This window comes from Mirounga leonina, unplaced genomic scaffold (assembly GCF_011800145.1).
Source record: "Mirounga leonina isolate KUSES-001 unplaced genomic scaffold, KU_Mleo_1.0 Mir_200, whole genome shotgun sequence".
Lineage (NCBI taxonomy): Eukaryota > Metazoa > Chordata > Mammalia > Carnivora > Phocidae > Mirounga > Mirounga leonina.
The window spans coordinates 1,455,784-1,481,732 of record NW_023270503.1 but is presented as its reverse complement, the minus strand read 5'-3'; the positions used below and the strand labels follow the sequence as shown (position 1 = coordinate 1,481,732).

The window sequence follows — 25,949 nt, the reverse complement described above, 5'->3', positions numbered from 1 at the left end:
TGGGGTAGTTAGGTGGGCATACGGAAGAGGGGTTATTGGGAAGAGCAAGAATATCAAATAGAGGGAAGAGATGCTGAGAAGGCAGGGTGGCATTTTGAGCTTGTCTGCACGGGGTCCAGGCAGGGGAAAGGCCATCAGTCAGGGGGTCCCTCATCTGCTTACCTTTGGCAGACTCCTTAAGTAAGTAGGTGCAGCGCCGCACCAGGAGAGAAAACATGGCCAAGCCCAGCGCTGCGGCTTGCTCCTGGATCACAGAGCGACACTCTTCCGAGAAGCAGTCTGAGGAGAGGCAAATGAAACTCCATCAGTGCCCTGGGGGGCCAAGGGCTACTGTTCTCTACCTTTAGGTAAGGCCCTAAACCTCTGCTACAGAGACCAAGATACAAACATCTAGGTGCACATCGTTGGTCATGTCACTGAGCTCCCTTTCCTCATCTGAGACTGGGGCTAAGTAGTAATATTTCCTCTCTCTTAAGCATCGCTACAAGGCTAAATGAAATAATGCACATGAAGCATTTACCACAATGGCTGTATATGGGTAAGGACTTGATAACATTATTATAGGGATCCCTTGTGTAAATTCTGCATCACTTCCCCAGGACCAGGTACCCCAAGATGGACAGTTTGGGCCAGAGCTACAGGTTCTCTGTATTTAGTTGGCTACTAATAATGTGAAGCTATAGTAACAAGAAGTCATATTTAATTAACTCAGTCTCTCTAACATACAGCTAGCAGGAGTATAAATATCAATTAAGATCACAAAAATACAAATTTAAGTTATCTTCTTGAGTCACTAACCTTTGGTTCCATCCTTACCTTCCGTCACTCCTCCACTTACAAATAACCTATTTTCACTGAATGAGTTAATTTTACATAGGAAAATGGGCACATAATAAGCACTTAACCATGGTACTTTATATTTTCACAGATTCTTTCTCCTAGGGCTAAAAAATAAATCTCTGGCTCCCAATCCCCCTCACTTTCTCAGCCTGGCCAACTTCCTTCTGGCTGCAGGTCAGCGACAGGAGCCACCTTGGTGGTGGCCAGAGCTATTCTTTGGCAGAAGCTACAACATACACTCTCAACACGCTGTCTGTACCTACTCCTTGTTAGCGGCCCGCCCTGATAGCCACTTAATCCAGACTTGAGAGGAATGGTGACAAACAGAAGGCAGCAGTCCAACTGCAGCCTCAGAGGAGGAGACAGACACCCAATACGCACAGGAGATGGAATCAAGTGCCCGGTCACACGCTCTGGCATCAACTAACCTGTTCACTCCCTCTGTAATACAGGAGAACGCTCCGAATCTCCAAGTGTTAAAAGGATAATTAGCCACATGTTTGATATCTGTGCCTGCCTGCATGTTAACCTCAATAGTCAGAGGGAAGCCCTCTTGCGTCTCTCCTCACTGACACTAGTCTTGTCAATGGGGCCTAACTGAAGTCTTTACTCCAGGAGATGCTACACAACCACACAGTTACTCCTAACCGCCTTGGCCACAGGAGCAAACATGACTGGAGTATATAGAGCCAGCCCCAAACCACTTTAGGGAGCCCTGGGAGTGAGAAGGAACAGGCTGCTGGTCAGAAGGTCCCAACATATGAATAGCATCAGTGTAGCAAAGTACTCGTCTGTTGTGGCTTTCCTGCCATCCTTCCAGATGCCGACTGGTCCCAAATGTCACCCTCTAACTTTCCAACTCAACTGCGGAAGGCAGTAAGGAAGTGGTAACAATCCATGTGATTAGAATAGGTCACCACTCTCATTCCTCTTCTGGTAAGGCTCTAAACCTCTGCTACAGAGACCAAGATACAAGCATCGAAGAACCAAGACAGGAAAGGGTAGAAAGCAGGGAAGGGGAAGATGTGTATGCCATCCTAAGAAAAATGGCAACTTCTCCCCTCCACCCCTTACTTTGGGCAGCATCACTATCTGTACTGCCCCAGCTCAGCCTAGGCCCTTGCCAAACACTGCCAGCAGCCTGCTTCTAAGTAGAAACAAGGCCAGCCCAGAATGGGGGAGTAAGTCCAGAACAGAGGAAGCTAGACTAGGATAAGGGGAGGCCACATCCTGGTAGTTGACATTAGTGACCCCTTATCAACGGGGCATCTTAGGCATAAGTTATTACCTGCCCACAGAGGGCCCCGAAAAGGCACAGAAGGAGGTGTCTTAGCTCAAAGAGACTGGCATTTTGAGAAGCCCAAGACTACAATAAGATACTCTCATTAACCTGGATAGGGATAAGATGGGGCAAAAGGAGATTACTTTCACCAAGGCCATTTCTATTTTTATGACAAATGGTAATTTCAGGCTAGGCTATTCCTCAGAGTGCAAAGTTGTGACTAGGGCTCAAGAGGGAGAATGAACTGCTTAAAAATAATGACACTTGTGGCCTCTGGGGAGTCCAGGTTGGCTCCTTTTCTTTTCTTTTCTTTTTAAGATTTTATTTGCGAGCCTGGGTGGCTCAGTCAGTTTAGGGCCTTCGGCTCAGGTCATGAGCCCCGTGTCGGACTCCCTGCTCAGTGTGGAGTCTGCTTGGGTCTCTCTCTCCCTCTGCCCCTCCCAGGCCTCCCTCCCTCCCCTCCCTCAAATAATAAAATCTTAATTTTTAAAAAAGATTTTATTTATTTATTTATTTGACAGAGAGAGAGAGAGAGCACAAGCAGGGGGAGCTTCAGAGGGTGAGGGAGAAGCAGCCTCCCTGCTGAGCAAGGAGCCCGACATGGGGCTTGATCCCACGACCCTGAGATCATGACCTGATGTGGGTAGAGTCAGATGCTTCACCAGTTGCACTAGCCAAGGCGCCCCCAGGTTGGTTCCTTTTTTAAGCCTCCTGCAATAAGGTCTGGGGACCAGGCAGGGTACCAATAACTGGAGCCTCTTTGCTGTAAATGTGGAAAGGCTTGACTACCTCTCAGAGCAGCAGCTGAAAGGCAGCTTCATGAGCGCTGTTCTTAGCCATGGTTATGTCACCTCCAACCTTCACTTCTTCCTGCCCCTCCATAAAGGGCCTGACAGTACTTCCCTGCAATGGTCTGGGGGAGGCACAAACCACTGAGCTATTTTGCTCTGATCAAGCAGGTGGTGATATCACAGCTATATGGGGGTCAGAATGCCTGGGTCTCAGTCAGTCTTCTGACCACATCATAGAGAGTACTTTCTGGAAGGCCTGCCCTCCTCCATGGTTCAGTGGTACCACAAGCACATACTGAACATCTATAATGTGCTTCACCCTGTGCTGGGTATTATGGAGAACACAGCTACAAATAAAACAGTCCCTGCAACCACAGGACCTTACAATTGGGTGAAAGAAACTGCTAACCATGGCAACTCAGACCCAGTGCCTCCAGTGAGAACTACATTAAGTGTTATGGCATCTTCGGAGATACTCTCCACCTCACTTAGGCTTCTGTAGGCTAGAAGCTGTAAGATGCCACTCCTTGAGAAGTGTTCATTCTCATATAAGTTGAGTAGGAAAACAGCATCCAGGTTCCCAGAGTCCACCCACTTTGGGGCTAGAGCTAGGAAACTGGCCCTAGTCTGACAAATGCCCATATATATCCCTGGAGTTGGGCTGGGTCAGACCAACAAATGATGTGGGGCGGGGAAGGAAAAAGCATTGTTTGCCTTGGTATTTGCCTGGGTTCCTCTGGCTTTGTGTCAGGTAGCAGGAGTCTGACATGAGCTGAGGAACTCATTAACACTGTGAAACAGCCTTTCCCCTTCTTTCCAAAAGCAGGCTTGCTCAAGGGTTTAGGGGGATGGTTTTGGCTAAGCGAGTCAGACGGAAATATTTCTTACCAAGAAAGTCACCTGAGGTCTGAACTTGATTCTGCCCTTTCCCACATGGTCTCAGATGGGCAGGTGACCAGAGCCCCCACTATTCCTATGCCCAAATACCTGCTCAGGCAGAAATATTCTTCTCACTCCTATGTAACAGGGAGACTTTCTCATTTTTCTGAGAACATATTCATGGAAAACATAAACCAACTGTCGTCAAAGTTGTATGAAATCAGGAAATGGAGCGGCCGGGAGAAGGCTGCCATGTGGCCGGATGTTATGTATTTCTAATTAGTGCTATACATCTTTCAACAGCAAGTGTCCTTCTGCTGGGAAACACAACACACTGCCCTTGTTATTGTAACTGTCAGAGAAGTGCTTAAACAGATAATCTCCAGGAAAAGTGATAAACACGTCCCCTCTCCCACCAGCGTGTGCGCGACGGTGCTGCCAAAGCACAGCCGTGCTTGATGGCTCCAGGATGGCAAAGCATCCTCCTGCAGGAAATGGGAATGAGGCGGGGGGGGGGGGGAGAGGGAAGGGGAGGCAGGCTCACCTGCCTGGACCCTCTATGCCCAGCCAAGGGACAGCGGTTCAGAACCATCGCTTCTGATCAACTCCTGGGTTAGGGAGAGCATTGGAGGCAACCGGTATCAGTAGGGATGAGGTTTGGCTGGTCACAGAAAAAGCTGGCAGCAACGAAACAAGCAGAGTTTCCCTGATGCAGAGAGCCAGCTTCCTGGCAAGAGGATGACAAGAGTGTTGAAGGGGAGACACAGGATGGATGATACAGGTCTGGTACCCTGACGGCAGTGGAGGGATTCAGAAGGCACTGGTGGGGTCCACTAGCCATTCCAGGAGAGAGAAGCAACTATTTGCTCAGCTGCTTCACTAACAGCTGGAGAAAAATGCAGGCAAGACCACTTTATTCACTGACTCCCTCCCCACCAGCTCCTCCCAAAGACAGGAAATGAATGGTCAGTCACCTCCAAACTAACACCACCTGGAGGCGATTTGTTGGCTCTTATCTTTCAGACATAAGGCTGCTTTTCTCATGAGTCAGTCACCAGTCAGACACAGGGCTGGCACAGTTCCTGAGCAGCCCACCAAAACCTCCTTGTCTACAGGAAGTGGGCAGTGAGAGCATCTTTCGACTGCTACTGTTCGGGCTACAGAGTTCCTGTGGCAGTTGCTGATTGAAGGTGGGGTGGAAGAGGCAGTCACTGTATAGAAACCAGATAAAATCCCAGAGCAAAAGCAGAGATGTCCAGGCCATCAAGGCATCATTTTATTCCCTGAGAAGTAAAATGAGTCAGAAAAACCAGGCACCAACACACCCAAGCAAAATATTCATGCATTACGGCAGAACACAGGTTGACCCGAGGCTGGCCATGAACAACATATCCCCAAATGGTACAGCTGCAACAAAACCAAAGAACATGGAAGGCAGTGATTCCTCCCTAAGAGCCCCTCCTGGCATGTCTGCTACTGCTTTTGGATTCTGTAGGCTGTAAAACCCTGACTTCTTCTAGTGGGTAGACGGAGGGCAAAGGAAATCCCAACCTCCTAACAAAGTGACTTCTCCCATTAGTCCCAAAGTTATGTATTCAGCCCAATGGTGGAGGATATAAAGAAAATAGGATCCAGCCATAAGAAGATGATAATCTAATGAGGAAGACAGGAAGAATACACAGACCCAAGTAACTGTAATTCAAGGAAGATGAAGTGAGATGCTTTCTTTCATTTCCAGCTAGGGTATAGCAGAGGAGGTTTCACAGAAGAGAGCACTTCTGAGCAAGGCTGCAAAAAATGAACAAAGATGGAATTGGCAGGATGACAGAGAGACTGCATGTTACTAAGGAGGCATGCAGGCAGGGGCACACCAAGCACCCTCCCACACGGCAAACGATGCACTCAGAGTGCCACAGGATGGGGACCACAAAGCACCAGGCCTGCAAGGCCACAGCAAGGAACACAGACCTGACCCGGCACGGGGTGAGGAGGGCACCCGCTTGAGGTTTCCGAATGAAGCACAGGTGAGTATTTTATGAATATTAAACATTTAGGACGGATTAGGGTAGCTGGGAAAATGTAAAAGGAAGGGAGATTTGTTGGGAAGCCAAGAAGGCATGAACTTTGTTGAACTGAGAGAAATTATACATAGTGCACTTTGTAAACTTTATAAAGCTAAGTAAATGTAACATCTTGCTTATAGGCGCTAGAAGAGGGAATGGACAGGAGTGTGCGGATGTGAGAAATGCTGCAGAAAGAAAATCAAGCACGGTGGAAATGATGTGTGGGAGGGAAGGGATTCACTGAAAGGGGCCAAGGACCCCTACTAATAATCTCGACAGGTTCCAGAGGATGCTGAGACCTCAAAAAGGGTAACACCTACCAAAGGAGGTCCAGGAAAGGGGCGGAAGTTTGGGATTGCAGAACACCTGGAGGGAGGGAGGTATGCATCAAGGAGTCCCTAGGCTCCCGCCCACTTGGCTCTGAGCCAGTCCTGTCTTTCCAAACAAAGACACTTCAGGGGGTCAGAAATACTTGAGGAAGACCTTGCATAAGGAGGCCTGGGAAGTCTGAACTGGCTCTCCCTGTGGAAGCCATTAGATATTCAGCACTTCATTTGTTTCCAATTCTTGTATGAGTGCAGCTCCAGGCTGTGGGGTGAGAGGCTCCTCTCTGACGTAATCAGGAAGCAGCTGCAAAATTAAGGAATCCCTCATGACATCATAAAAAGGGTCGATGGTTTACTGGGGAAAGTATAAAAATTAATTACATATTCCCACATGAATCCCTTCCCCTAAATCTGTACACACTCGCTCCCACCCCCACACGTTCTCTCATCAACAACATCCCAAAGCCACCTCACTGAGCAGGGTACAAAAGGGCAAACAAAACCCAGGAAGACAAAGTTTTTTGACGCACCCACTGTCTGCCCCATACATTTGGAACTTAACAAGTGATAGTCTGTCCTGCAATTTTTATACATATAGCATGCTTCCCTAACAAAATTATAAGCCCCTTGAGGACAAGAGCTTTGTCAGGACTTCACATCCTTGAAAATTAGCACCATGACGGGGTTCAGGACATGTATGCTGTTCACAACAGTAGGTATACTATGCTTCTCATTTGTGAATCCTAACGATAAACGACATGATTCCACTGTGGCCTGAAATAATAACTAAGATATACTGAGACCTGTATCAGGCACAGAGAGAGAGAGAGAGAGAGAGAGAGAGTGTGTGTGTGTGTGTGTGTGTGTGTAAAATCTCAAAACTTTACACAAGATTTGCACAGGAGGTATTATTTTCCCTCTCTGACAGTTGAGGAAACAGAGTCAGAGAAGTTAAATGACTTGCCCAAGGTACAAAACCAGTGTCAGAGCTGGGATTTGAATTTAAGTCTGTCTGCTCTTGCACCTACGCTGTTTCCATACCTGGTTGTCACATGCCTGTGATTCAAGCTGCAAGCTACACCTCTTCCTCTCCCCTTTCTATGAATATGAAAACCTTAGACTCTCCATAGTTCTGCACAAAAAGCTCTAGGGTAACAACTATGTGGAATCTAAAATTACGGGGCACCTGGGTGATTCAGTCATTACACTTCTGCCTTCGGCTCAAGGTCATGATCCCAGGGTTCTGGGATCGAGCCCCGCATTGGGCTCCCTGCTCAGTGGGAAGCCTGCTTTTCCCTCTCCCACTCCCCCCGCTTGTGTTCCCTCTCTCGCTATGTCTCTCTCTGTCAAATAAATAAATAAAATCTTTAAAAATTAAATTAAATTAAAAACACTATACTATTTCAGGGCACCTGGGTGGCTCAGTCAGTTAAACGTCTGCCTTTGGCTCAGGTCATGATCCTAGGATCCTGGGATAGAGCTCCCTGCTCATCTGGGAGTCTGCTTCTCCTACTCCGTCTGCCCCTCCTCCTCCTCCCCGCCCTCTCATCCCATCCCCGGCCAGGCTCATGAGCACATGCACGCGCATGCTCTCTCTCAAGTAACTAAATAAAATAAATAAATAAATAAATAAATAAATAGGGGTGCCTGGATGGCTCAGTCGGTTAAGCGTCTGCCTTCAGCTCAGGTCACGATCCCAGGGTCCTGGGATAGAGCCCCGCATCAGGCTCCCTGATGGGCGGGAAGCCTGCTTCTCCCTCTCCCACTCCCCCTGCTTGTGTTCCCTCTCTTACTGCATCTCTCTCTGTCAAATAAATGAATAAAATCTTAAAATAAATAAATAGATAATAAAAACACTATACCACTTATAATAACACCAAAGAAAGCAAAATACTTACATATAAAATATTAGCTATTTTAAATATTAAATCTAACAAAATATGTACAGGATCTCTATGCTGAAAATTACAAAATACTGATGAAGGAAATCAAAGAAGAACTAAACAACTGGAGAGATTTACCACGTTCATAAGTTGGAAGACTCAACACTGCAGAGATGTCAATTCTCCCCACACAGATCTATAGGTTTAATGCAATTACCATCAAAATCCCAGCCAAGTTTCTTGTAGACAAAGACAAGCTTATTCTAAAATTTATATGGAAAGGCAAAGGGCCTAGGATGGCCAAAACCATTCTGAAAAAGAACAAAGTGGGAGGAGGACTCATTCTTCCTCATGTTAAGTCAAAGAAGGGAGAGCCTTTTCAATGAACGGTGCTAGAACAATTAGACTTCCACAGGCCAAAAAGTGAACCCTGACCTAAGTCTCACACCTTACATAAAAATTAAGTGACAATGGGTCAAAGACTTAGATGTAAAAACATAAGACCATAAAACTTTTAGAAAAAAACTGAAGAAAATCCTCAGGACCTAGGACCAAGAGAAGAATTTTTGGACTTAATGACAAAAGCACAATCTACAAAAAGTTAAACTGAGATACTGAAACCTCATAAAAATTAAACACTTTTGTTCTGCAAAAAACTGTAAGAGGATGAAAAGGCAAATTACAGACTGGGACCATATATCTGTAAACTACAAAGGACTGGCATCTAGATATAAAGAGCTCTCAAAACTCAATGGTGAGAAAACAATCTAATTAGAAAATGGACAAAAGATACAAGCAGACATTTCACCAAAAAAAAGGTATATAGATGGGGCGCCTGGGTGGCTCAGATGGTTAAGCATCTGCCTTCGGCTCAGGTCATGATCCCAGGGTCCTGGTATCGAGTCCTGCATCAGGCTCCCTGCTCCTTGGGAGCCTGCTTCTCCCTCTGCCTCTCTCTCTCTGTCTCTCATGAATAAATAAATAAAAATCTTAAAAAAAAAAAAGGTATATAGATGAAATACAAGTACATGAAAAGATGTTCAGTATCGTTAGTCACTAGGGAAATGAAACCTAAACGTACAACGAGACATCACTACACATCTATCAGAATGGCTAAAATAACAAACAGTAATGACACCACAAGCTGGTGAGGAGGCAGAGGAATGGGATCATACATCCCTAGCTACTGGAATGTAAAAATGGCACAGCCACTCTGGAAAATAGTTTGGCGGTTTCTTCTAAAACTAAAAATGTACTTATGATTCAGCAATTATCTTGGGCATTTATCGCATGAAATGAAAACTTATGTTTGCATAAAAATCTGTACACAAATGTTCACGGCCGCTTTATTCACAACAGCCTAAACTGGAAACAACCCAAATGTCCTTCAACGGATGAACAGGAGTTAGACAGTGGAACATCCACACAGCACAGAATACTACTCAGCCATAAAAAGAAAAGTGATGTATACAATAACTTGGATAGACCATCAGGGAATTATGTGGAGCAAAAAAAGCCAATTTCAAGAGGTTACATACTCTATGATCCCATTTATAAAATATTCTTGAAATAATGTAATTATAGAGACAGGGAACAGGGGTTAAGATTTGGGGAGAGAAGGGGACAGGGGTATTTCTAAAGAGGTAGCCTTAGGGAGCTTTGCAGTGATGGGACAGTTCTGCACCTTAACTGTGTAGCAGTTACACGAAGCTACCTGTGTGATAAAATTGCACAGAACCATACATACACACAAACACAAATGTGCAACTGGCGAATATATAACTGTATAAATGCATAACTGGTAATCTGAGTAAAGTCTGTGGATTGTACCAATCAATTTCATGGCACTGATATTGCACTAAAGTCATACAAGATGCTAACATTAGGGAAGGAGGGATGAAGGGTGCGCAGGACCTCTCTGTACATTTTTTTTACAATGTCCTGTGAATCTATAATTATTTCAAAATATAAAGTTTAAAACCAGTAAACAGACCCCAAAAAGATCTAACCTAGGATTCCAGAAACATTTCTCTTTTACAGAGAACAGGGTTGCTTAGACATTTGGGGGACATTTCCCCGATTAGCTGATTACTCTGCACAGATGCTGCAGCCCCTCGTTCTCATCTTGTGTTGCCTGGCCTGAGCTACTGTGGCTCTTTATCTGGACTGAGCAAGAAACTGCCAGGGGCAACCAAAAGGAAAATAAAAAAAAAGAAAGGAAAGTTCACTGAAGACAGAACTTCTGTCTAAAGAATAAGGAGTAAAGCAAGAGAACTTCATTATCAAGGCTATGACTCATTGGATCAGTAAAACCCATGTCAAGCACCACAAAGTGGAGGTGATGAGAAAGTGAAGAAAGATGACAAAAAGAACAAATTGCAGAAGCTCGGATGAGCTGTTTAAACATGTTCTTGCCGTTCAAAAAATAAGGAAAGGTATAAATCTCAAATCAGTGGTATGTGTAATCTTTAAACCTCAGGGGGGAAAAAGTTACTTAAAACACGTTGCTTAGCACTGTTTTCTTCATAAATGAAACTGCTTATGCATTTTCAGCGTGCAATGCTTTGGACCATTAATTAGATGAATATTAAGAAGTTTTCTTTTGGGCGCCTGGGTGGCTCAGTTGGTTAAGCGACTGCCTTCGGCTCAGGTCATGATCCTGGAGTCCCGGGATCGAGTCCCGCATCGGGCTCCCTGCTCGGCAGGGAGTCTGCTTCTCCCTCTGACCCTCCTCCCTCTCGTGCTCTCTGTCTCTCATTCTCTCTGTCTCAAATAAATAAATAAAATCTTAAAAAAAAAAAAGTTTTCTTTTAATTGGCAATATTAGCCTCAATACCATGTGGAAACTGTCAACAAATCCGTAGACCAAACTTCAAAAAAAAAATTTTTTTTCATCAAAACAAACAAGCAAACACACACACACACACACACACACACACCTGTCTCCAAAAGACAAAAATGAAAAAGAGAAGCCACAGAGAAAATTTTCTCCCTGGGAGAAAATATTTGTAAAACACCTATCTGACAAAGGACTCGTATCTAGAACATATAAAGAACTCTTTCAACTTAATAATAAACAAAAAAATGAGCAAAGAAGACATATCGATGGCAATTAAGTGTGTGCGCATCATGCACTTCTGATAAAATGCTCAACATTATCGATCATTAGGGAAATCAAAACCACAAATACAACTCTATACTCACTAGGATGTCTGTAACCAAAAAGAGAACAAGTGTGTTGCTGAGGACGTGGAGTACAGGGAGCTCATATATAAATATAAAATGATACAGCCACTTCGGAAAATAATTGGGAAATTTATTGAAGAGTTAAAACAAAACTTAAGTTAAAACATTCATTTACCGAATGACCTGGCTATACCACTTCTAGGAATTTACTTAAGAGAAATGAAAGCAGTAGGAGGGTGGGGGGATGGGTTAGCCTGGTGATGGGTATTAAAGAGGGCATGTACTGAATGGAGCACTTGGTGTTATACGCAAACAATGAATCATGGAACACTACATCAAAAACTGATGATGTAATGTATGGTGATTAACATAACATAATAAAATAAAATAAAAAATAACCAGGAACATAAGAAAAAAAAAAAAAAGAGAGAGAGAGAGAAACGAAAGCATATGTCCACACAAAGATTTACACTTGAATGTTTACAGCAGTTTTATTCCATAACAGCCCCAACCTGAAAAAACCCAAATGTCCATCAACAAGAGAATGGATAAACAAATTGTGGTATATCCATACAATGGAAGACTATTCAGCAACAAAAAGGAACAAATGACTGAATCATTCAACAACATGGATAAATGTCAAAATCATTACTGTGGAATAAGGAAGAGAGGCCAAAAGACAAAGACAGAGAGAAAGGAAATACTGTCGAATTCTAGAAAATACAAACTCTTTTACAGTGACAGAAAGCAGTTCAGTGGTTGCCTGGGGATTGGAAGGAAAGGTTAGGGAAGAATGAATTACAAAGGGGCACAAGTAAACTTAGTTCTGAGTGAAGGATATGTTCACTATCTTGACCATGGTGATGGTTTCACAAATGTATACATATGTCAAAATTCATCAAATTGTACAGTCTACATATGTATAGTCTGATAAACATCAATTAGATCTCAATAAAACTGTTAAGATTTTTAAAAAATATAGGAATGACATTAAAAGGCCATTAGTCTGACTCATCATCTAAGATTTTAAAGATTCATAACTTAGAGGCTGATTTGATAAAATTTTTTTTTTTAGATTTTATTTGAGAGAGAGAGAGAGACAGAGATAGTGAGAGAGAGCACAAATGGGGGGGAGAGGGAGAAGCAGGCTCCCCGCATAGCAAGGAGCCTGATGCGGGATTCGATCCCAGGACCCCGGGATCATGACCTGAGCCGAGGGCAGACGCTTAACCGACTGAGCCACCCAGGCGCCCGAGGCTCATTTGATAAAGCTGGACATCTACTGAGTGCCTAATACACAATTTGACACTCAGAAAAACCTTGCAAACTAGCACCAATATTTGCAGTTTACAGACAAGGAAACTAAGCCTCAGAGAGGGTAAATTAACTTTCTTCATCAAGGTCGCACAGCTGATAAATGGCTGGGTAGAGAATTCAAACCTTTGATCTGGTTGATTCCAAAGCTCTTTATACCATTACAACACAACTGCTATCTTCTGAAGGTGAGAAAATGATCTCCAGAAGTGCTAGGCTTTCTGCAGAAGACAGCTTGGCTTACCCTCCTCCTTTATATGAAGCTCTAGGGCCAAGAAGTGTCCTGGGGACTCTATCAAAACATCTTGGCAAGACAGCAAACCATTTCTATTCTCTACAATGAAAAATTAAAACACTCCTATTAAACGAGTGCTTCATTTTTTCCAGAGAATACCCATTTTAGAAATGGTACACTTACAGATTTCCTGGAAAAGGAAGTAAGGCAGGCAGGTAGGCAGGCAAGAAGGGAGGGAGGGGGGGAGAGAGAGATAGAGGTGGCGCGGGGGAGAGAGAGAGAAGGAGGAAGAAGGGCGGGCAGGCAACCAGTCAAAACACACTCTGGCCATTTCCACTTTAGTTGTGTCTCTGGATTGATATTGTTGTCACTCAGAATTTCCTGCCTGATTCCAGGGCTATTCAAATACATGGCCCCTCTTGGGCAAGGAGAGCTGCTAGCAGAATGGCATGCAGATACCAGCTAAGTCCCTCAGGGATGGGGCCCAGAGAAGAGGGCCTGCCATTCCAGCATCTCATCTGGAAGTAAATCTTGAAGGACAGAGTTTCTGTTTCTACACTGCTTACCAGAGGTTTTGCGAGGCTTGCCTCTCTCACAATATTTGGGGGAAGCAAAGAGGAGTAAAAAAGAGTAGCAGCTTCTTAATTACATCAGGCAGGTTAAGTGTTCCTATGGAATTCTATCAGGAGAACTGGGGTGTCTTGTGTCAGAAATTATTTAGGGTTGTGGAAGAGAAGAGAAGTGGAGGAGGCTTCCTAAAAAGTCATACCCATGAGCCAATCTAGAAGGAAACGTTTGCTGCAGCAGTGAGAAGGAATTAATACAGCCACAACCCTTCTGATGGAGTAGACAGGTTTGGCAGCTGATTTAGAAAAACAGCTTGAAACCCATCTTTGTTGGTATGAAGCTTCGGGAGCACTTTGGGACCGAAGTAAAAGTTAAATGAGAGATAATGCCTGCAGACAACCTGATTCAGAGAAAACTCCTTTGATATGGCAGGCAGAAGGGCAGGGAAGTGCTCAGCTTCCATTTTAACAGATTAACTCAATTTCTTTTCATTTTATGGCTTCCTGAAGCATTTTTTTAAAAAGAGTATGACAGAGTTTGCAAACAATGCCAAAATAAGACAATTCTGAGACAGGCAGGGCACAGAGGTACCAGGATAGGAAGGATCTCTTGGAGTCCTTCTGAGAAGCTTCCAGAATGCAAAGATTCAAGCCATCACACAAATCTTGAGGAGTCAGTACTAAAAAATGAGGCCAATGATAAGACATAATTCTTGGGTGGATTCCTTGTGAATATCCAAATCTGCACATTCATCCTGCTCCTACTCCAGCAACTCACTCTAAAAAGTTCCTCAAAGCTTTACAATCCAAGATAAATGCCCAACTAGATCGAGTAAGCAATGACTTCATCCAACCCCATCCCCTGTGGACCATGTAGTGTTTTGTTTTTTTTTAAAGATTTTATTTATTTGGCAGATGCTTAACGACTGAGCCACCCAGGCGTTTTAAAGTAGAAAAGAGGTCAGCAGAATAATAGCTAAATGAAACAGTTATGCCAAGGAAAGGTAGCACCTGATGAAGTTGACTAGAAATCCAATGAGGCATCAGCTAGTCCTCTGACTTAGAAGCTCTAGAAAGGACATCCCTTTAAGTAACAGCCCTTCCAAATTTGTAATCAGTTGGCTGATTGGTTGTCAACAATATAAACTGAAACATATAAAGATTATTTTAAACTAAATTTAATTGTTTTATTTATTCTTTTATACCTCATCCCACAAAAGACTTGTGACAACTCAGGGCAAAATCACCTGCAATTAAATAACATTAAAGTAGATGTAGAAAATTAGGATGAAGAAAAGGAAAATACAAATATGTCAATCATGTGCCATGAATGAACTTAAAATGTACCTCTGATTTTCCTGGCAGCCAAAGCAAAAATGGAAACACCAACAATTGTATAGTTGTCATTATTGGAAAAGAATAAATATATCAGTTACTCAGGGAAAAAAAATCTTTTCTCAGCACTGAGTTCTAAAATAATTTTTTAATTTTTTTTAAGCTTTTATTTATTTATTTGACAGAGAGAGACACAGTGAGAGCTGGAACACAAGCAGAGGGAGTGGGAGAAGGAGAAGCAGGCTTCCTGTGGAGCAGGGAGCCCGATGAGGGGCTCGATCCCAGGACCCTGGGATCATGACCTGAGCCAAAGGTAGACGCTTAACGACTGAGCCACCCAGGCGCCCCTAAAATCATTTTTTTAACATGGACTCTATGCAAGGGATACTGTATGAAAAAAAATGAAAAATATTCTTGAAAGGTCTTTACAGCATGTGGCTTTATACTACATACTGTTAAAAGATACCCAAGAAAAAGTATCCTGAAGTTATTTGTATGATGAGACAAAACACATAAGTATCACAATCTAACAATGTTTTTCCAAAAACATAGATATAGGAGTATTTTGTATACTGATAGGTATACAGTGCTTTTAGAAAATCTTTAAAAGGTGGCTCAGTTGGTTAAGCGACTGCCTTCGGCTCAGGTCATGATCCTGGAGTCCCGGGATTGAGTCCTACATCGGGCTCCCTGCTAAGCAGGGAGTCTGCTTCTCTCTCTGACCCTCCCCCCTCTCATGCTCTTTCTATCTCATTCTCTCTCTCAAATTTAAAAAAAAAGGAAACTTTAAAACTAAGTTAAAATAATAACTAAGTCAGGAGATGATGATTCTTATCTCAAAAAGATCCATGTAGTTTCTTTAAGCAAGGGACTCCTGATGTCCAATGCATTTGTTTGCCCAACATTTAGTCTGTGACAGAAAGACTGTGAGAGTCAGAGAAACCCAAGTGCAAGTGCTATATGCAGTTGATGACTAAAGACTGAAGTATTCTAAAATCTTAAAGAAAAACCCTAGATGAATGAGAAAGTGATATATATCATACGCTATAAAAGATTCTTGTTTTAAAGGACCAAATGACAATTTAAAAAATATATATGCTACTAAAAATAAATGTACATATAATATACATAATATAATTTATAATATAAATATATGTAATTATGTAGATATAAACAGAGATGTATAGATACTAAAGGGAAATTGTCTAATCTGTAAAATTCAATTTCTGTACATTTTGGGGCTATTTCCAAAACAAAAAGTTCAACAGCATGCTATGAAGCAGAGAGACTGAAAAGCTAAATTTAATATCTGAACATTGGTACAGAGAACAAAGCTCTATAACTCTGGGATTAGCACTCCCTGTCAAACAGGTTTTTTTTCCATAGTATAAACTCATGCTATTTTTTTTTATTATGTTCAGTTAGCCACTGTATAGTACATATTAGTTTTTGATGTAGTGTTCAATGATTCATTAGTTATGTATAACACCCAGTGCACATCACAACACGTTGCCAGTTTTTAAGCACCAATTCAACTTCATTTTCTTGTGAGATTTCCTACATTTGGAGTACAGAATTGACCTGCTTCTACCTAGTTGAAAAGGGCTTATTTATAGATTTATTTATAGACCACTGCCTTATTTCTTAAAAAGGGCCTACTAAAGATTAGAGGAGAAATAACTAAAATAGAGAACAGAAAAACAAGTGAAAAGATTGACCAAACTAAGAGTTGTTTCATTGAAAAGATAAACAAAATGGAAAAACCCTTAGCTAGCCTAACCAAAGAAAAAAGATAAAGGACCCAAATCAACAAAATCATAAATAAAAAAGAGACATTATACTGATACCACAGAAATTCAAAGGATTATAAGAGGTTATCTGCTAACAAACTGGACAGCCTAGAAGAAATGGAAAAATTCTTAGAAACATACAACTTACCAAGACCAAATCAGAAAGAGATAGAAAATCTGAATAGACTAATTACTAGCAAGGAGAATGAATCAGTAATCAAAATCTCCCAGCAAAGATAAGCCCAGGACCAGATCACTTCACTGGTGAATTTTACCAAACATATACAGAAATTAACACCAATCCTTCTTCAAACTGTTTCAAAAAAAACCAAAGAGGAGGGAACACTTCCAAACCCATTTTAGGAGGCCAGCATTATCCTGATACCAAAACCAGAAAACTACAGGCCAATATCCCTAATGAATACAAACGCAAAAATTCTCAATAAAATACTAGCAGCATACTAAAAGGATCATTCACCATGATCAAGTGGGATTTATCCCTGGGATGCAAGGATGGTTCAACATACACAAATCAATCAATGTGATACATCACATTAGTAGAATGAAAGAAAAGAATCACGTGATTATCTCAATAGATGCAGAAAAAGCATTCAACAAAATTCAATATTCAGTTATGATAAAAATTCTTAATAAATTAGGCATAGAGGGGTGCCTGGGTGGCTCAGTCGTTAAGTGTCTGCCTTCAGCTCAGGTCATGATCCCAGGGTCCTGGGATTGAGCCCCACATCGGGCTCCCTGCTCCGTGGGAAGCCTGCTTCTCCCTCTCCCCTCCCCCTGCTTGTGTTCCCTCTCTCGCTGTGTCTCTCTCTGTCAAATAAATAAATAAAATCTTAGAAAATAAATAAATAAATAAATTAGGCATAGAATTCTGGAACATATCTCAACATAATAAAGGCCCTATATGACAAGCCCACCACTCAACACTAAAAGGATGAAAGCTTTTCCTCTCAGATCAAGAATAAGACAAGGAAGGGTGCCCACTCTCACCCCCCTACTCAACATATAGTACTAGAAATCCTACCTAGAACAATTAGGCAAGAAAAAGAAATACAAAGTATCAGAATTGGAAAGGAAGAAGTAAAAGTGTCTCTATTTGTAGACAACATGATTTTATATATAGAAAATCCTAAAGACTCAACCAAAAAATTGTTAGATCTTATCAATGAATTCAGTAAAACTGCAGGATACAAAATTAACATACAAAAATCAGTAGCAAAAAAAAACCAGTAGCTTTTTTTTTTATTATTTTATTTATTTTTTTGAGAGAGAGAGAGTACAAGTGGGAGGAGAGGCAAAGGGACAAGCAGACTCCCCGCTGAGGGGGAAGCCCGATTTGGGGCTCAATCCTGGGACTCTGGGATCATAGCCTGAGCCAAAGGCAGACGTTCAATCTACTGAGTCACCCAAGCACCCCTCAGTAGCATTTCTACAATACAAACAACAAAATTTCTGAAAAATAAAAAATTAATTGATCCCATTTATAATAGCATGAACACAATAAAATACTTAGGAATAAATTTAAAGAAGTGAAAGATCTCTATGCTGAAAACTGTAAGAAAATGAAAGAAATAAAAGACACAAAAAATAGAAAGGTATGCTGCGTTCATGGCTTGGAAGAATTAATATTGTTAAAATGTCACTACTACCAAAAGCCATCTATAGATTCAATGCAATCCTTATCAAGATTCCACTGGCATTTTTTAGAGAAGTAGAAAAAAAAATGCCTAAAACTTATATGGAACCACAAAGGACCCCAAACTATCAAAGAAATACAGAGAAAAAAAGAACAAAGCAGGAATTACCACACTTCTTGATTTTAAGTATATTATAAAGCTACCATCATCAAAACAGTGTGGTATTGGCATAAAAACAGATGAATAGACCAATGAAACAAAATTGAGAGCTCAGAAATAAACCCAAGCATATATGGTCAACTAATATTTGACAAGAAAGCCAAAAATACCCAATGGAAAAAAGACAGTCTCTTCAATAAATGGTGCTGAGAAAATTGGATATTCACATATAAAGAAATGAAACTGGACCTATATCTTAGCACCACTCACAAAATTAACTCAAAATGGATTAAAGACCAAAAAAAAAAAAAAAAGGATTAAAGACTTAAGTGTAAGACCTGATACCATGAAACTCCTGGAAGAAAACACAGGAACAAAGCTCCTTGATGTGGGGAATAATTTTTTGGATATGACACCGAAAGCACAGCAACAAAAGCAAAAATAAACAATTACATCAAATTAAAAAGCTTCTGCATTACAAAAGAAATCATCCACAAAGTGAAAAGACAACCTATGGAATGAAAAATAATTTTTTGCAAACCATCTATCTGATAAGGGATTAATATCCAAAACATAGAAAAAAATTCATACAAAAATAAATAAAATTAAAAAAATAAAAAACTCATACCACCCAATAGCAAAAAAATAAAGCAACTAAGAAATGGGCAAAGGACCTCAATAGACATTTCTCCAAAGAAGATATACGAAAGGCCAATAGGCTCATGAAAAGATGCTCTACATCACTAGTCATTAGGGAAATGCAAATTAAAACCATGAGATAACACCTCATGCCCATCAGAATGGTGAACATCAAAAAGACCAGATACAACAAATGCTGATGTAGATGTGGAGGAAAGGGAGCCCTTAGCGGATTGTAAATTGGTGCAAACACTAGGGAAACCAGTTTGGAAGATCCTCAAAAAATTAAAAGTAGAACTACCATATGATCTAGCAATTCCACCTCTGGGAATATTGCATATCCGTGGGTAATGAAAATACTAACTCAGAAAGATACCTGCATCCCCATGTTCACTGCAGCATTATTTACAATAGTCAAGACATGGAAACAACCTAAGTGTCCATCAATGGATGAACAGATAAAGAAGTTGTAGTGTGTGTGTGTATAAAATGGAATATTATTCGGCATAAGAAAAGAGAAATAGGAAATCCTACCATCTGCAAAATGGATGGACCTAGAAAGGCATTATGATAAGTAAAATAAATCAGAGAAAGACAAATACTGTACAATTTCACTTATACGTGGAATCTAAAAAAAAAAAATACAAAAAAGAAACAACAAAAAATACCATAACAAGCTCAGAGAAAAAATATGAGACTTGTGGTTACCAGAGATAAGGCGTTGGGGAGCAGGCGGGGGAGATGGAGAAGGTGGTCAAAAGGTGAAAGCTTTCAGTTGTGAGATAAATAAGTACTAGGGATGTTATGTACAACCTGATGACTCTAACTAACACTGTTGTATGATTTATAGGAAAGTCATTAAGAGAATAAATCCTAAAGTTCTCATCACAAGGATACATTTATTTTTCTTTTATTCTTTTTTTCTTATTGTATGTTAATGAGAAGACGGATGTTAGCTGAACCTATTATAGTGATCATTTCACAATACCTGTAAATCAGACCATCATGCTGTACACTTTAAACTTATGCAGTGATGTATATCAATTATTTCTCAATAAACTGGAAAAAAATTAAAAAGGGAGGGGAACACCAAAAGACAGTGAATGACAAGAGCCAAGAAGAAATAAAATGGCAAACCTGCTTCTGTGGCCCCAAATGGCCATTCTCCCACCCTTACTCTCCAAAGTCCACTTCTCTCCTCCCCATTATCTAAGTCCTTTCTTCAAGTTCTTTTCTCCCTCCCAGCGTCCTCCATCTTCTCTCCAGACATTTTTTGTTACCACTTCTCCTCCCTCTCCCTGCAACACCTTGCTCAGCCTTGCTGTGCTCACAGCCCTGTGCTGCCTGGGGACAGGGTGAGAGACAGCATCCGTCACTGGTTCTGTCCCAAATATCAATCTGCCTTCTCAGTCCCACAAGTCCCAAAGATCAGGAACTAAATGGGAGATTCCATGCAAAGGGAAATTCTGGAACTAAGAATCAAACTACGCAAACAAGAGAGTCTCCTTCAGAGCCCAGGTGAACTTCTGAAGACCGCTAACCAGCAGAAAGAGAGCACAGACCAGTTCATCTTCAACCAGTTGACACTTGGTGTTCTGGAGGTATGGAAACCACTGCACAAGTCAGAGCCATGGAGCCCATCCCAAAACCATTTCCCTCTGTCCTCAGAGTGTGCAGGTGATTCCTGACCTGCCCTGCCCTTCCAGGAGATTTCCAGTTCACCCGTAGGACACAGGCCCTCAATAAGCATCTTTCTAGTCTTTCCCTGTCACCCTTCCCACCACCAGTCCCTCCCCTGCCATCTCTGTTCCCTCTCACATTGTCACCATCTTCTCTCTTCACTCTACTTATCCCTTCTTTAGGCCAAGTCAGGAATCTAGGGAAATGCAATTCAGTTGTCTCTCAGGGTCAGAGGACATGCAGAGTCTGCCTCTGAATTAGCTTCCAATACAGGGGTCCTGGGGCCAGTTATGCGTTCTGGTATTTCTTATACAGCTTTCCGAAAAAATAAACGCAAGATGCAACCCTCCCCTCCTTCTCCCCCCAAAAAGGAAACCTGTACCGTGCTGCCTGATAGGCCTCTTCTTCTATCTATAACACACAATGCGCACATGGCTCAGAGCTGTCCTAGCACAGGATGCACAATCCATCAAGCTTCCCTCACTGGCTGGAAATCCCACTAAGGCAGGATCTACAATACAGACTCGTAACTCCCAAGCACTTACCACAGGGCCTAACGATCAGAGATAATCTGTTCTAGGTAGTATGTCAGTAAGTCCTGGATTAATTCATTTCCTTATTCACACAGTCAGCCTTTACTAAGTGGCTACTATATGCAAGGCCCTGTGTTAGGCATTTTGCTTTCAGAGATGAATCAGACATGAATTGGACCCCCAAGGAGCTGAAATCTAATAGGATTCATGCATGTAGTTAACTATAAATCAAAAAAGAAAGTGAAAAATATCTTAAGACGTAAAGATAATGTATGAAATGATACGAATTAGGAAATTCACTGTTACATAGTTTGGACAGGAAAAGCCTACAAATAACCTAAATGTCCATGAATAGAGAATTTCTTCAATTATAGGACATACATACAATGCAAGAGAGAGCCACTGAAAAGGGTGAGGTGAATCTATTGGTAAAGATGCATTACACAAAAATTATATAATAATTAATTTGCCAGGAAGGGGAGAAAGTAGAACAGCAAGAAATATGCAGAAGGAAGCAGAGGAGAAGAAAACGGCTTTCCTGGTTCCAATCCCTTCTGCTGGCCTAGCTATATCATTGTCCTCAAGCTCCTTGTGATATATTTCTTGTTTAAGCTATTTCAAGATGGTTTTTGTTATTTTCAAACACTCCTAACATATAGGGTAAAGAAGAAAAAAAAATAAAAAGTGGGGTTGGCATTTGTCAAAATTCATCAAACTGAACACTTAAAATCTGTGCATTATTGTTCTATGGGAATTATACCTCAACTTAAAAATAGAAACAGTGAGGGGCGCCTGGGTGGCTCAGCCGTTGAGCGTCTGCCTTCGGCCTGGGTCGTGATCCCGGGGTCCTGGGATCGAGCCCTGCATTGGGCTCCCCGCTCCGTGGGAGGCCTGCTTTCCTCTCCCACTCCCCCTGCTTGTGTTCCCTCTCTCACGGTCTCTCTGTCAAATAAATAAAATCTTTAAAAAAAAAAAAAAAATAGAAACAGTCTCCCAACTACCAGGAGTGTTGGCAGCAGATCTCAATTGATCCCTCTCCCCAGCTTGCTCTCAGCTGAAGAAAAGCAGTTCCCCAATGTCACTCCCCCTTCCCAGGGGTAACTCCTATCCATTCACTGTTGGATGGAGGGGGTATAAAAGGATAGAAAGATCCCGCCCCTTTGGTCCAACTGGGACTACTCTGAAGAGCTCCTTATAGGACTGGCTAAAACCTTTGTTACAGGTGTTGTGCAGTTCAACTCCTCCCTGTGCCCTATCCTGCTTCTTCCATCACCCTCAAGGTACTGACCCTGAGAGCATTCCCCAACCAGCTTTCTGGGGATGCAAATCTCATCTCAAGAGTTTGCTTCCTGGGAAACCTGACTTGCAACACATGAAAAACAGGACGCATAAATTTTTAATAAGCCTGAGATTCCAGGTGATAATGCCCAAGAGGGTAGAAATGTGGGCTAAAGCTCAGGAAAAAGATTTGGGAGCAATCCACTGAGAGGTGACAGTGGATTTTACAATACACCAATAGGGAAAAGACTGAAGAGAGGAAGGCCAAGGTGGTATCTTTAGTCAGTGCTGACATTTAGGACGCTGGATGAGAAAGGGAAGACCCAAAAAACAGGTGAAGAGGAAGGGGAGAACAGAGAGAATACAGAGTTATGATCACTGAAAGCATTTCTGGAAAGTCTGCAGTCAACAAAGGCGAATGCTACCCAAAACGCTAAGAAGAATGAGATACGCAACGGATGCTTAACAAACCTTTGTTAACTGAACTGAGTGGGACACAGAGCCTGCAGGATTCTCAGCTTTTTGGTGGGTTGTCTGTCTTTGGCAGCTTCTGTCCTATGGCGACAGGCACAGAATCTATCTGAATGCCCTGCAGCAGACCCACTGTTAGGCTGGCAAGCAAAGGAAAGTTGAAATGGTACATAAACCTTAGCTACATAAACTTAAGTGAGCCAATACAGAGTTGAGCTGCTTCAGCAATTTGGAAGAAACCCCCTTCTGAAAGGCTTCTATCAAGAACATTCCCAGGGATCTTCTGAATAAACAGCCAGGATCCTTGAGAAGAATCACTGTCCTTATGGACCAAATTCAAACCTCAGTCAAACCCACAGATGTTTAAATACACAGAGCTGATTCTAACTGTTTTTTTTTTTTTGGCACTGGCCTATAGGTATAAAAAGGGAGGAGTGACATCATCACTTACAGACATTAGCAACATCATCACTGCTTTGAATACAAATAAACACACTCTTCTTAGCCATGGCATTCTAAAGTAAATAATATACCACACAAACAGGTGTTATTTGACCTCCAGTCCTTGGCTGGAGTAATAAAAAGAAAGATTTACCTTCTATGAACAGAAGGAATTTACCTTCTGCTTCTGTGCACAACAAAGCCAAGCAATATCCATCAGTGACTCATAGACTTTCTCTGGTTTTCGCTGGGTGTGGCTGGGGGGATCCCCACATCTATATCTCTTGCCCGAACTCCTCCTGCCCAACCTGCAATCAAAGGCCATGGCACAAAGCATCATGGACTCCCCAAGAGCCAGTGTGGCTATATTTCCTGCAGAGATCTATAAACCTGCTGGAGTCCCAAAAGTCAGCACCAAGTTCAAATCTGATCAGCATCTCTGAAAGTCACAGTTACCATACAGCTGAATAAAATATTTTTTCATAAATTTAACGCCAGCATGTCTGTGTTTGGAAACTTTGAAAATACATGTTGTATGGTTTACTGCACTGGAAAAGGTGCCAACAGACTTTCAAAGGAAGGGAAGTGTATAACTGTTTCCTTTCAAATGCATTTTCCAATGGGATCCATTCAGGGAAAAGGCTGGAACTAACTAAAACATTATTAAAAACTGTTATGGAAAGAGACAAGGAGATGGAAAAAGATAGACTCAAAAAAGTGAAATACATAACCAAGAGTGAGACAGACATACAAGGGAAAAAGAAAGGGGATCTGGGCAGAGAGACAGGTTGGACAGGGAAATGGGGTGAGATGGAGTTTTGTCTGGCAGTTGCTGTTCGTGGTCTCATATTGTCGCAGATCAATCGATCAGGGCTGCAGGGCTGCTGGCCCAGTGGCACAAGACAAACCACAGAGTTGGCTTTCAGTTCGGCACTTGCGAACTGCTGACCTTCAGTTTTCAAACCAAAAATATTCTTTGGGAAACAGTAATACCAGGTTCAGCCCAACCAGCCAAGCAAAAACAAGGACTACTAACCTGAAGTAACACCCTATTTAGTTAAATCAGGCACCAACCCTTCACAGGCATCAACCGGGAAGTCTGCAAACCTGAAACCACACCCCACCAAAAACTAACTCCAGGTTCTGACTCAACCAACTAAGCAGTGATAATCAGAAATGCTAGAACAAGTGACATGGTGTTTCAGAGTTGGCTTTACCGGGCCCTACTCAAGCAGGAAGGCCAGTCTTCACTCACAGAGCCAGAGATACGGCAATTCTTTCTGAGGTCACATGTGCATGACTCCAGTGGAATCTGCATGCAATGCTCAGGGCAGGGTTTGGCACTGACTTACAAGCCATTACATTTCTAGACAAAGTATTAACAGTTTGTAGTAAGTAAGTTACTTTGTTTGTTTTTTGCTAAATTCATCCAAGCTAGGGTGATGCTAAAATTTATCTCCTAAACTGGGCTATTTGTGAGAACGAAAGGGTATGCTATTAATAATTCATAAACAGGGCCTAACTCTGGGCAAACCAGGACTTACCGTCACCCTAGCCTAAGCCATAGGAGCTTTTTTTTTCTCCCTGGGTCAGTCTTCTAAAATTTTAGCTCACGAGAATCTTTTGAAAAAGCCAGGACTGCTCCTGATTAGTGCCAAAGTATTTTCTTTTTGAGCTCCTCCAATGGAGAGGTAAACAAATCAATTAAGTTAACTGCAAAAACTAACAAGAAAGATTGAACTGACAATCAAGATTCTGGAGAAGCTAAAAATTCCAGGAGGCAGCTTCAGGGGCAAAGGGAAATGTGCCACAGATGGGGCTGCTGTGGCTGATCCACCAGACCTCTCCGTGCCGGGTCCCGGTGCCTCAGCCGGCTTCAAACAGCCGAATGGAGGGCGGGCAGACCCTGGTGCAAGTTTGCTGAGTTCCAGGCCATCACTCTTGAGGGTGTAATAACCATGGGCTGTAGCACACATGTTGAGGGATGAGGGAAAAAAATAAACAGAAAGACAAAAGAATGAGGATGCACTGCCAATTTCAATTGTGCAGCTTTTATTTTTAAATGCTTATCAAGCTGAGAGAGAGCAGAGTTCTTGGAAAACAAGGTTTCCTTTTTTCCAATGCCAGCGTAAAACACCCTCAAGGACGGGCACTGCACAGACTGTAACAACAAGGAACGTGGCTCTGCATCTCCCAGCAGCCAGGCCGCCATGGGTCCCACGCCACTCTGATTTCGGCTCAGCTGAGAACTCGAAATAACAGGCCCACTGCCTCTGGTAAAAACTGCTCTTTTTAAATTTTTTATTAATCTCTAAACTGGCTGTGTTAGAGTTACAGCCCATTACCTACCAACTCTCTTCACTAATAAAATAAATTTGTAAAAGGCCTAATTACTACTTTTACTGAACTACACTGCCTGGGGATCAAGTACAGGAAGCCAAGGGCTCACCTAGTTGTCAGCCAGGGGATGATGGGGACGGGATCAGGGGAGGACCTGGAGTCACCAGCGGAAGAGAACATGAGGTCCATGGACGAGCCTCAGAGCTCATGCCCAAAAAGAAACAAAAGGGCACTAACCCTGTTTTTGTTCTGAACAGCACCGC

The 25,949-nt window shown here is 42.1% G+C and overlaps 1 protein-coding gene across 5 annotated transcripts in view; it reads right to left on the bottom strand.

Annotated features, from left to right (window-relative positions):
- Positions 1–25,949, bottom strand: part of SMG6 (SMG6 nonsense mediated mRNA decay factor) — a 231,850-nt gene that overhangs the window by 129,810 nt on the left and 76,091 nt on the right. For all 5 annotated transcript variants that reach the window (XR_004683253.1, XM_035027543.1, XM_035027542.1 and 2 more), the window contains one exon: positions 163–279. Coding sequence is in view for 4 of the 5 variants with exons in the window: in XM_035027543.1 (XP_034883434.1) it covers positions 163–279 (117 nt within the window). In the remaining variant the exon portion in view is untranslated. The remainder of the gene's footprint in view (positions 1–162; positions 280–25,949) is intronic.